We start from the raw sequence: 13,263 nt of genomic DNA on the forward strand, positions 1-13,263 counted from the left end.
GTCATCAGTGGACAATACAATAACATTATGCAAAATAACAGTCAAAAACACATGGAGATCGGCTGCCAACAGAAGGGGTCCCTGAACAGCTGGAGAAGCCGGTGGCCTTGAAATACATCATATGACACAATACCATTCATGATATCCATAATCAAACTATCTTATATCTCAAACGTGGTGCGCATGTGGCATGGCTTAAGAATATATAAAATAAATTATACAGTAAAATATGTGAATTGTTTGATAGACATTACTTCGAAGTTGACGGATGACAAAGTAGACACAATTTATGGATAACAACTTCTTTAATACTGTGAAGGCGACGTTTTGGTATAGATCCTTATACCATTGTCAAACAAGATCTATACCGAAACGTCGCCTTCGGAAATGGTCGCTACGTTTCGGTATAGATCTTGTTTGACAATGGTATAAGGATCTATACCAAAACGTCGCCTTTACAGAATTAAAGAGGTTGTTTTTTCAAAAATTGTGTCTACTTGGTAAAATATGTTATAAACGAACACGCTTGACAGATATAACAACCATTTTTTTCGGTTCCGGACATTTGCTTATAATGAACTCTGGTTATAACAAACTCAAATGGTCCCTTTCAGTTTGTTATAACCGTAGTTCACTGTAGTTTGAAATAATAGTCAAAACAAAATAAACTGCAAATATAGAGCATGCAAATCTCTAAAACACAGTGTCATGGACAGACTCACAACAGCAAACAATAGTGCTTCTAAATCAGGTCTGGCAAACTTAGAAATCTTGTTAAATAAGAATTTCTTGAACATCCAGACTTTCTGATTTTCAAATTCCCATCTGAGACTTTTCAATTTAATGAGCACAATACTTACATATACCATACCATACTGGCATCACCAAAAAGAAAATAAGATTAAAAAACAGTTGGATGGAATGTTTTGTGACCTCATATACACAGAATGTCCTTCAACAGAGGATACCATATTATCAAATTTCCAATACACCACAAACCCAAGGAACCTAACGCCTGTAGTTCTATCTAGCAGGAGTGCATGTGTGTGTGATCGCTATTGACACTGTCACTCATCGTTCAATCCTGGAGTGAGTGAGTGAGTGTGAGTGAGTGAGTGAGCGAGCGAGCGAGCGAGTTTGGTTTTACGCCGCTTTTAGCAATATTCCAGCAATATCATGGCGGGGGACACCAGAAATGGGCTTCACACATTGTACCCATGTCGGGAATTGAACATCTTTAACCACCAGGCTACCCGACTGCCCTTCTGGAGCCAGATGTTTTGTATTTCATAACATGTATAACAGAAACTGTTATGAGATGGATGTTTAGGTGAGCGTCAACAATTATATTTGGCGTTTATTAGCCCAACAACTGCACTTCGAAGTACAAACAACTGGTAACAGTCAGGCAACAATGTTTCTTATTTTTCTGTTTATGGATTTGAACGTTGAGAGCCAAAATCCACATGCAGAAAAAAACATTGCATATTCTTATTTGACTAAATGCTCTATCATATATGAATTATAAAAAAAAAGAAGTACATTTAAAAAATGAATCAAATAAAAGTGTGCCGGATGGCTGAGTAAAAAGGCACGTACATATCACAACATGCACAATATCACAAATGCCTCTATATTTACACCACATACATAAACATTGATAATGGAATCAGTACTGGCTAGCATTCTATCATGCTAGGACTGTAGTCTCAAGACTGTATCATACTTTACTGACCCCCCATTTTCTGTAACATTATTACAGTCCCTGAATTATGTTCAAATTTACAACTTTATTATTTGAAAAAATATAGAACTGTGTCATGTTTTCAAACTCACCATCCCACTCCTCTCTTAATCTCACCAGCCCCACCTCCCCTTTAATAAATGACCAGTCTCGTACCACGCTTATTCAGTTTCAAATAAAATTATTAATCTTTGCAATATTAATTAGAACATTTGCAGGTTTGGGACTTCTGACAACAGTACATGTATTGGTAGGACTAAAATATGTCCAAGAAGCTGATTATATGTTTTTTCTTAGTTTTCAACATGAACAGAGTCTTTGACCCTTTGACCTTCAAAGAAGATGTATACAGTCATGTTTAATTAAGAAGATTGCCAATATGTCAGCCATATTAGATTTAAAATAAATTTTCACCAATATCTTAAACGTTTCTGTAGATTGATAATTTGATATTGCATATGACCCCAAAAGGTTCTTATCCTTCTTTTTCCTTTTGTTTGTATATTTTGACCAATCGGGCCAAGCTAACATGCAAGCAAAACATCCTTCAACAATAACACACAGAGTGGCCTCAGACAACAAGGCTGGCAAAAGCCATGACAACACACCTTGCCTATGATTTGGAAGCGTAACAGTAGTTATCAATTGACGTTACCATTGCAGTTGGATACAGGCACATGCATCAGAAAATCTTATCCCAATTCCACAAGCACCTACAATATTATTACATACATTTAAAGACAAAAGTATAAGATAAAAATGGCAAAATATTCTCAAAACATTGTCATATTCAACGGCTCTATTAAGTTTCTGGTAGTAACAAATCTTAATGTAAGCTGCATTCCATCTGCCCCGCATAACACTTCTGTTTTGATTGACAATATACGCTTCATTGATATGCAAAAATTGGGTGAAACAGGTAGTGATTTCAAGATAGATCCAGAAGTTTTAAAAGAGGGCTCCAAACTAAAATACTAAACTTTTTTAATGTGTCTGTGTGGTTTTGATGGAGAATTCATGAACAGGTTTACTCGCAACTGGCAAAAACTGGGAGGAACCTCTGATCTGTCTGTCTAAATACCTGTCTGGAAGTAATCCATCGTCAATATTTCATGGGTTTGTACACACCCTTTATGAATACAGCTGCTCTGTGGTGTACTGGTGACACAGGCCGAATCAGCCAAGGGAGAAACTATTTGGTTTTCAATTACCGTATTCGACGTAACAAGCGCCGAGAGCGCTCTAAAAATTAGAAATAGGGGGCTGCTATTAGAATATTATTTTGGTGGAAAAAACAGAGTTGAAAGATAAATTTCGTGGTTTATGCTGACAGCCTGAAATATTTATGTACGACATATATTTTTCCAGAATTAAATGCCCATAATTAAGGGTGCATATAACACACAGGTGCATATTATATGCAAATAAATAAGTCTTGTGTACATTGATCAATGGGAAGGGGTGCTAATTGGGATTGTTCCCTCGTCAATATATTAGCAAATATCGCTGTTGGCGCTTATTAGAGCGGGGCGCTTATTACGTCAAAAATGGTATGATAAGAATGCATCATGTGTTTCCGTTTTGTAAAAATCATATATTAGAAATAAAATAAACACATTTATTACACAATGTATGTATTTAGTTATATTACTTAAACGATACGGATATACAGTTGACCAATAATTTCTAGGTAGCATATTTAGTGTCCAGGCCACCCAGCCCTGGATAAATAAATCTCCTTCCATGAGGATCTGTACGAAGTACATAAAACAGATTGTCACATATCACAGCTGATAACGGTCACTATTTACACAGAACTGATAGATCCTTGACAGCCATGACACGGCGCCATGACACAGAGGCAGCTTGGCGGCAGAGCTACACAATGGTGCAGCGTTTCACCTGTTCTGTAGACTGTTGCTTGGCCGGCCCGTGGATACTTTCCTGGGACTTGAGCCACCTGCAATGCAAGGGAGACAACTCTTACAACATTGCAGTGGGATTACGTGTCCAAACCAATCTCGTGACCTGTAATGGGATGTCCTCAGATCTTTGTTCAGCAATAGCGAGAACTAAGATCTGACTTTAATGAGATTGGTGTTCAGACCAATATTCTTACCTCTCTTATGGATAACCATGGTCAATATGCCAAGAGGTAGGATGAAAAATGATATAAAAATGCTGTCAGGCTTGAGACTAATAAATGTATTCTTTTTAAATAAATGTTTTTCACAAAAACAAACTAATGTTCAAAAAGTCATAGTTTCAATTCAAGACAGCCATTTAAAATTTAATATTGTTGTTTACATTTGTTTAATTAAGGTACATCTATGAAAAAATACAACATTGATGATAAACCTCTTGATCTGACTAAATGCCTGGTATTCATATAAAAATTATATAAAAAGAATATGTCAAATCCACATTGCACCTGACAACAGGCAAACTGAAGCTCTTATTGAATTGTGAAAGTCTGCACCATGGAAGACAAAAGGACATAGCTTTATTGACTGACTGATTACAGTGTTAACATGATGAAAATAATTGCTGAAAGATTCAGTCCAAGTTCCTGCATTGGTTTTACAGAGTCCACCCCATTGAAAGAAGAAACACTGACAAGTGTTGGGAACGGGTTAAAAAATCCTTGGTTTAAAAAAGAAATGATCTTGACTGAGAAGAGAATTGTCATTAAACATTCTTTGTCAGTATATTTCATAACATCAACAAATAATACTCAAATATTTCTAAATTTTGAGGCAGGAAGCATTTCATATATCTTTTTTTATTTGAAACAACTTTTTTACATTTTTCACATGAAGTGTTAATATTTGGTAGACCTAAGAATGTGGAGTCATTCATCAAGATAAGAAGACAGGAAACATATGTAGAATCTCTCTATCTGGAGTGAGAGTATGGTTTTACGCCGCTTCTAGCAATATTCCTGCAATATCACAGCGGGGGACACCAGAAATGGGGTTCACACATTGTACCCATGTGGGGAATCAAACCCGGGTCTTCGGCGTGGCAAGCGAACGCTTTAACCACTAGGCTACCCGACCGCCCCCTCTTTGTCTGGAGAGTTTGGGTAATAATGAACTTATCATATTTATTTCAGCCTTACATATGCTTTTTATGAACCCAAATATGTTTGCCCTTGTAGGTAATAATATAGAAAATGTAGGATATGGAAACACACTCAGCTATTTATTATACTCTGCAAAACAAAACTTCCAGTAAGAAACACTGCAATGACTGTTGTCAGCCTGTTGTGTTTTTATATGTGATACTCAACTTATTATCACAAATAAATTCAATAAAATGAATGAACAAGTATGATAGGAAATTAAATTACAGATTTCATGATATATTCAATAATTGCTTGGTTGGAAACAGTAAACAATCGATCATCAATTAATTTGAACAACACCATCAATATCACTTAATCAAACCTTGCATATATGTCAAGACAAATCTCCTTATTTGCTGAGGGAGAAAAAGCGCTGCTTTGAATAGTATTTCAAGTTTATCACAGCATGTCACAAGAGGTAGCCATTAATGTTTACTCCTTTGATGAAATCCTAAAGCACAGGTATGATGACAGATCAAGAATCACACATAATCGGGGTGAATCTGGGATTCAAACCAATAAACAGAGGATCAGGACATGGCCAAGGGAGGCAACTGTGCCTCCCATCTTGTTGTGAAGAAACCATAGAAACATACATGTGACACCAAAGAGAAGCATTTGTTCAATCTTACAGAGATAGTGAGTGGATGAGTGAGTTGGGTTTAACACCGCTTTTAACTGTATTCCAGTTATATCGTGGCATGTCAGCTTAATGTGGGAGGAAAGCCCGAAGTGATGCAGGTCTCAGACGTTTACCACTACGGTGAAACCCACGAGCACGGGTATTACAGAGATAGGATATGCATACTAAGGGAATGATAGTTCATGTTTTGTTTGTTTGTTGTTTAATGCTGTGATCAGCCAAGTTTTAGCAATATGACTGCTGTCTGTAAATAATTAGCCTGGACCAGACTATCCAGTGATTGACATCATGAGCATCCATCTATGCAATTGGGAGACAATGATACCCATCATCAAGGTGAGACCAGCCAATCCCGTCAGTCGCCTCTTGTGACAAGCATGGGTTGCTGAAGACCAATTCTGGCCTGAAATCCCTCTGGGGCTGATAGTTCATGTACAGTGTCAAAAGAAAGATCGTGTGACAACAATCATAGTCTACAGACACCATAAATTGCTAGAAATGGTGAACAAAATTATCATTATCAAAATTAAAAAAATATACCATAAATGTACAGTAAGTGAATTATGTCAATTTGAAAATGTAAAATGGTGAATCAGAAACAGGTACAGCTAATCTGGGAAGTTGTGGCCCATTAGACCACTGGGTGCCCCAATAATTGCACACACACAAAGAAACCACATATCACTTATAAACTGAAATTTACATTAAGGAAATCAACTGAAAGCACAAAACAGGTTTTTGAAACAAAAGCAATATTGTGGGGAGATAGCGAGATTGATACATGGTGTAAAAACAAAAATATGAATTCAGCTATTAATTTCAAAATATTGTCTTTCAGTTAGGGAGCAAAGGAGTAATTAATACTTTGAGAAATATGGTAGTTCTGTTAACAAAAGATATTCAACCAGAGGCAAGATATTAGGAACAAAACTGCATGGTGAAGGTGAAGGTGAAATTGGGTTTAACGTCACGTCCAAGATTATTGCACTTATATAGCGACGTGCATGCACGTGTATGTGTGTGTGTGTGTGTGTGTGTGGACTGATGCCGATTTATAGTGCCAGCCCACTGAGATACTATGCCCCGGTTTAACATGAATACCCCATTCAGACACAGTATACTGACTCTGAGCCGACCAGTCCTTGTTTTAGCCCCTTAATGCCGAGCGCCAGACAGGGTAACAACAAGTACCATCTTTAAACGTCTTTTGGTATGACGCGGCCGGGGATAGAACCCTGGACCTTCCGCTCTCCGGGCGGACGCTCTACCACTAGACCACGGAGGCAAACAAAACTGCATGCAGTCTGTTTTACTTTATGTTGAATCAGTTCTGTTGTTAATAATATTTGAGGTTGTTACTTCACTGAACAGATTTAGCCAACCAAATATCTCCCATTCCATGTGATATAAGGTCCTGATATTTTACTGAAACACTTTGTTTCATAAGACTGGATGATGTCAAAGCCACACTTTATGACTTGTTCTACGGATCCGCGGCCTGTAAATTTTGTTGAAATTAAAATATTTTTACAGGATAAGCTTTTTTATATCCCGCCGATAAGTTGATAGCATATCGCACCCAAAAATATTTTCTAAACAAGGACCCATTGAGGTTAACATATATTCGGAGTCAAAATAAAGTTTGTTGCTGTTCCTCAAATTTATAGGATGCATAGATGCACAACAATATTCCCAGTTTGACTCGTCAGGTTTGCATTGCTTAAAGGGCGATCGGGTAGCCTAGTGGTTAAAGCGTTAGCTCGTCACACCAAAGACCCGGGTTCGATTTCCGACATGGGTACAATGTGTGAAGCCCATTTCTGGTGTCCCCCGCTGTGATATTGCTGGAATATTGCTAAAAGCGGCGTAAAACTATACTCACTCACTGACACTGCATTCCTACAGCAACAACAGTGTTGCAGGCTCTCGTCCCACATTAAACATTTTATATTTTTTTTTACACCAGACTACCTGTAATGGAGTAGAAAAGTACAAATATATTGAATTGGTTTATCCTCTTTTTCTCTTTTCTAACCTTCCGACAGACATATTTCTGTAAAAAAAACTGTTAGGCCACACTTTTTTAATATTATGTTTCAGTGATTTATTCCAGGTTTTCAACACAAGGCCGGTCAAAATAAAAAGAGTAAAAAAAAACAAAATAGCTATGTCAATCATAATTTTTTTTTTATGAACGTCATATTGCTAAGGAGTCTTCCTGAATCATTAAGAGTGATGTAGACATGGAATTTATATATAATTGTAGGATATTCTTAAAAGGGGCGTTAATCTCTGACAATTCACCAGGACTGGTTCTTGCGTTTGTTATTGTGTTTTTTTCCATGGATACCCGGATGAAATCCCAGAAATCTCAACTAGTTCGTGAACTTTGCTGTGCCAACTGTAAGCGCATTTGTCACTTTTATTGATAGCATAAGGGTGTACCATCACATTGATCAACAAAATGAAATACAGTTTTGTCTTGGAAATAATAAGGAAATGTAGGTAACTTTAGGGTAGCATCGGCAATGGTGACTAAGTTTTGATAAGTCACTTGCTTGGTATCCTTTTCGTTTACACTATTTAGACATGTGACACAATCTAAATATTTCACCTCAGCATTGCTTATTTTATCGGGTTTATATGTTATAGTCAGTGTGCCAAATGACTAAAATTCTACCACTAATTATACCAAATTATGACAAATACACATGTGGGGCTATACTACGAAACATAGGTGACAACAAAGGTGTAGTAATCTTATTATCCATGCAATCCGAAAGGTGAAAATGTTTCACTGCAGGGATACTTTAACAGTCAGGGGTATTTCATAATAACGACAACCAATGAGCTTGCACTTTTTGTTTTGTCTGTTTGTTTAGGTTGAAGAAATTAATCAACATGAGCCCTTTGTAGTATCAAATCTTCATAGATCACGGGTAACCAGTCAGTGTTCAGAAATGCGTGTAGATATTGCCTCAAAGTTTATTTACGCTGTCCTTACAGACGGTAGCCCAGTCTCTTGTCACAATCAGCTGCGTTACCGAGCTAATCGAATCACGGCAGCTAGTGAGCCCTTGTGGGCTGTGTTAGACAGCCGGGAGAAGACAGAGATTAGTGCCCCTGGGGAATGTCCACCTCTTACGAGTATTGAGCCTATTCTTAATAAGGATTCTCAAATCTTCACAGCATACAGTATAGAGGCCTACCGATATTCCTAATGGGAATTCTCAAATATTCACAGCATAGAGTATTGAGGCCTATTCTTAACGGGAATTCCCAAATCTTCACAGCATAGAGTATTGAGGCCTATCATAAATGGGAATTCCCAAATCTTCACAGCATAGAGTATTGAGGTCTATTCTTAAAGGGAATTCCCAAATCTTCACAGTATAGAGTATTGAGGCCTATTCTTAATGACAATTCCCAAATCTTCACAGCATGAAGTATTTAGGCCTATTCTTAATGGTAATTTCCAAATCTTCACAGCATAGAGTATAGAGGCCTATTCTTAATGGCAATTCCCAAACCTTCACAGCATGGAGTATACATGCCTATTTTACCTCAGAATCTCTATGGGTGACCAGCATGGGTTATTGACCTGACAATGTCCTAGGTATTCTACCTCATGGGTTAACCAAGGCCAAGTTCTGTATGGGAATTCCAACCCGAGTTTAAAAAATGCCCAAGATGTGAGAAGCCACCATGGATGTTTGTCTTAAAAGTGTGTGTTCACAGAACCAAGGTTGCAGGGACCATGTATACTAAGACACAAAAAGACTCAGCAGTGTGGACAGCCATCAGTCTCCATACTCACCTTCACACATCCAGTGATAACTATCAGGCTAGGAAACAAACAGGTTGAAATACATGAAGCAAACGTCGCAGTAGAAGGCTTTCTCTAAAGAAACTACTCATAAATATTTGTGCATACACATTTAGGCTTGAAAAATATATTTATTTATATTTATTTTTGCAGATTTTCTCGTTCAATGTACCACGTGACAAAATGCAAAATAAAGCACATACGAGGGCTGGCTGAAAAGTTCTGCACCTAACTACGAAGGAAGTAAAGTGCACCGGTAACAGCTTCAAGCACAAGCTTACACACTATCACAGGGGACATAACAGACCTGACTCTGTATTTAAGGAAGTAAGTAAAACCTGCTTCTACACAGTGTCTGAAATGTTGATACTCCCAACAAGCCAAGCAAGTTAGTGCCCAGTAAATATTATTAACTCATCTTGCAAGTTGGAGGCCATTTTTCTCAAATATACTTTGCTCAATACAAGTTGTTGTATTGTTTGCTTGTTGTTTAATGCCGCACTCAGCAATATTCCAGCTCTATGACGGAAGTCTGTACATAAATCGAGTCTGGACCAGACAATCCAGTGATTGACATCATGAGCATTGATTTATACCATTGGGATATGATGACATGGATCAACCCAGTCAGCGAGCCTGACCACCTGATCCTGCTAGTCGCCTTTTACAACAAGCATAGTCGCTTTTTACGGCCTGCATGGGTTGCTGAAGACCTATTCTACCCCGGATCTTCTCCGGTGACTAAGAGCTTTATATCCACTAAGGTAGCTACTTCACTTGAGTAAATTAGTCACATATTTAAAACTGATTCGAAATTTTCAGTGTAGCAATGAAATTAACCACTAGACAGTTGAGCAGTCAGGAATAAATTTCACCTATCCCTAGAGAATTGTTACTAGCCACGGGATAGCAGGCAGGTTATTTTGGACACCTATTCTACAATTAGATTTTTGTTTTTACCAAACAGGGATGCATATTTAGTTCAAGTGACTTACCAGTTTTCCCTGCCGAACTAGGTCGGGGCCCTGACTCAGAATATTGGGGCTGAGGGGGGTTCTTGGAGATAGAACTTTTACTTGAGCCAGACGAGGGACGCTTCAGGTTGTCGGGGCCCGGTGTCCGTGGTATGCGAGGACGGGAACCAAATGCACTTGCATACTCATTGACACTGAAAACATCATCATCCCATAGTAATCTCACTTGACAAGTTTCTTAGGCTATGTCCAATGTAATCACTTTCACATTTGATCTCATAAACTCAAAAATAAACAATTAATATTTATGATATTACAGGTACGGTATTTGACATAATAAGCGCCCATGGCGATATATGCTAATATATTTACCAGTGAACAATCCCAATTAGCACCCCTTCTGATTGATCAATGTACACAAGACTTATTTATTCTTGTAAAATAAGCACTCGTGTGTTATATGCACAATTAATTTTGGCAATTAAATTTGGGAAAATATATCTGTAGTGTATAATACGGACAGACTTTCTTTTGTATCATTTCAGGCTGTCAGCATAAACCACAAAATTTACGATCTTTCAACTCTATTTCTAATTTTGAGAGCGCCTTGGGTGCTTATTACGTCGTATACGTTATATTTCATTCCATTAACAACAGCCTCCTTTCACAAGTCTCACATAGCCTGATTGTCAATGTTAGCTGTCATGGTCACATCACAGATTACATGATTTAATACAACATACTGACAGAAATTAATAAGGGGACAACCACAGAGAGAAGCATTTGCTTTGCATAACATATTTCTTCCCTAAAGAAAACAAGCGATAGTTTGGCAAATATACCAACAAATCAAACTTCTTTTGAAAATATAACCTATTCTTATTAACAGAGCACAAATCAATATTTTGCTAGAATGCATTATGTTCCCTTATTTTTGTTCATCAGTATATGAACATTTTATGACAACTCATAAATCATAAACATACAATCAACCTAATACATCAATAGGGTGGCATTGTTCCATGTGTACCTACTTTGCACCTGTGCCAAGTTTCTCCATTGCTTTAGTTGATGGCCTGAGGTGTCGGTCACTAGCCTGACTTGATGTACGCCGGCCTGGGAAAACAATCAACGTTTAGAGAAGACTAAATAAGTTTCTTTTGTTTGTTTGTTGTTTAACGCCACACTCAGCAATATTCCAGCTATATGACAGCAGTCTGTTATTAATCGAGTCTGGACCAGACAATCAGGTGATTGACATCATGAGCATCCATCCACACTGGGATACGATGACATGCATCAACAAGTCAGCAAGTCTGACCACCCGATCCTGTCAGTCAGCTCCTCTGACAAGCATAGTCGCCTCTTATAGCAAGCATGGGTTACTGAAGACCTATTCTACCCCTGATCTTCACGGGTAAGTAAGTTTCTGATAGTTTGAATGATTCAAAGCCGTTGCCTGGTTATTATATGATTGGTCAGCCAATATAAATATGTGGTTTATTCATTGTATAATTGTTTCAGTGGCATATTTTTTCAAATAGGAGTCAGGATGGCGTTTTCTCTATTTCTAATACAGGCTAGACGCCATGGGGTTTCCAGGTGAGAATGGATCCCCAACAACGTATGATGTTTATAAATGATGACTTAAATAGATTCGGTGGTCCTGTACAGTAACTGGGTTGATCGTACCCCGACAGCATGGGTGGTTGCTCACAATATCGATCACTGGTTTGTTTGGTCCAGACTCGATTTTATTCATAGGCCGATGTGATATAGCTGGAATATTGCTGAGTGCAGCGTTAAACAACAAACACATACACATATTCAGGCCCGATCAGCTTTTTATCTCATTTACTGGTTTTCTTTGTCAATATGCCATGAGACTTGATGAAAAGTTGTATGATTATTTACCAGCGTGTCATGTCCCTTCTATGTCTTTCCTACTGACCAATCAGAATCCATATCTCATATAACTTGCATTTGCTTCAAACAAAATGGCGGCGCCAAGTCACGACGATCTGATCGATAATCAAAATCTCTATTGTAATGAAACAGGGCTTACCTCGCAAAGTGCATCAAATCACTTTACTTGAGCACCTTGATTAAAAACATGAAAAGATTTCGAAAATATCGGTCGATGACCAATTGACGGAACACATACTCTGCAAATACTGCAGACGACCAAAAATCTGCTGGGCAGTCAGCATGTTGTTTATGAACCTAACGTCAAGTTCATTACACGATTTTGATTGGACTATGCATAGACTCGTTAGTTCAGCCAAAATATAACTCCACAATTCCTGTCTAGTTAAGCAAGGGTGGAAACTGGACTTTTACTGTCAGTTAACTCCCTTGCCTTGGACGATGGCTGTGGATTACGTGTTACAATGTGTGACCTTGGCGATTATGGGTTGTTACTCAAGAAGACAACCATGTGTTTGTCTGACAACACACGATTATTAACCGGGCAGTGAATATGACTTGAATATGATGTATAACACTTTCCTGTCACCTTATTTCTGTTTATTGGTTAACGCGGCACCCAGGAATGTTCCCGTTATATGACAGTGGTCAGTAAATAATGAAGTCTAGACCAGGCAATCCAGTGATTGATATTGGGAGCAACCATCCATGTCATCGGGGTACAATGACACAGCCAGGTCACCGAGTCTGACCACCCGATCTATTCAGTTGTCAGAGTAGATTGTGTACCTACCGCTCTCCTGCGAGTTTGGTCGACTGCCGCTGCGTGTAGGTGGTCGTACTGTGATATCTTTACTTCCTGTGCTCGGCCTGCTGGGATTGTTGCGTGACTGAGGCCTATCACCTCCCCCCGTACTATACCAAGGGAGACAACCACATATTCACAATGACACAACTGTCAGTGGAACATACAAATGCAACTTTATTCAAATTCAGGGAACATGAATTCAATGTATGCTAACA

At 38.2% G+C, this 13,263-nt stretch overlaps 1 protein-coding gene across 1 annotated transcript in view; it reads right to left on the bottom strand.

The window, feature by feature from the left end:
* Nucleotides 1-1,547: 1,547 nt before the first annotated feature.
* LOC139470858 (lisH domain-containing protein ARMC9-like) overlaps nucleotides 1,548-13,263 on the bottom strand; it is a 42,881-nt gene continuing 31,165 nt past the window's right edge. Inside the window, exons 23-26 of the mRNA XM_071253180.1 lie at nucleotides 13,034-13,155; nucleotides 11,349-11,430; nucleotides 10,336-10,508; nucleotides 1,548-3,704 (exon numbers count right to left, since the gene is read on the bottom strand). Of these exons, the coding sequence (XP_071109281.1) occupies nucleotides 3,643-3,704; nucleotides 10,336-10,508; nucleotides 11,349-11,430; nucleotides 13,034-13,155 (439 nt within the window). The 3' untranslated portion in view covers nucleotides 1,548-3,642. The remainder of the gene's footprint in view (nucleotides 3,705-10,335; nucleotides 10,509-11,348; nucleotides 11,431-13,033; nucleotides 13,156-13,263) is intronic.

This window comes from Haliotis cracherodii, unplaced genomic scaffold, assembly GCF_022045235.1.
Source record: "Haliotis cracherodii isolate W230 unplaced genomic scaffold, xgHalCrac1.p SCAF_21, whole genome shotgun sequence".
Lineage (NCBI taxonomy): Eukaryota > Metazoa > Mollusca > Gastropoda > Lepetellida > Haliotidae > Haliotis > Haliotis cracherodii.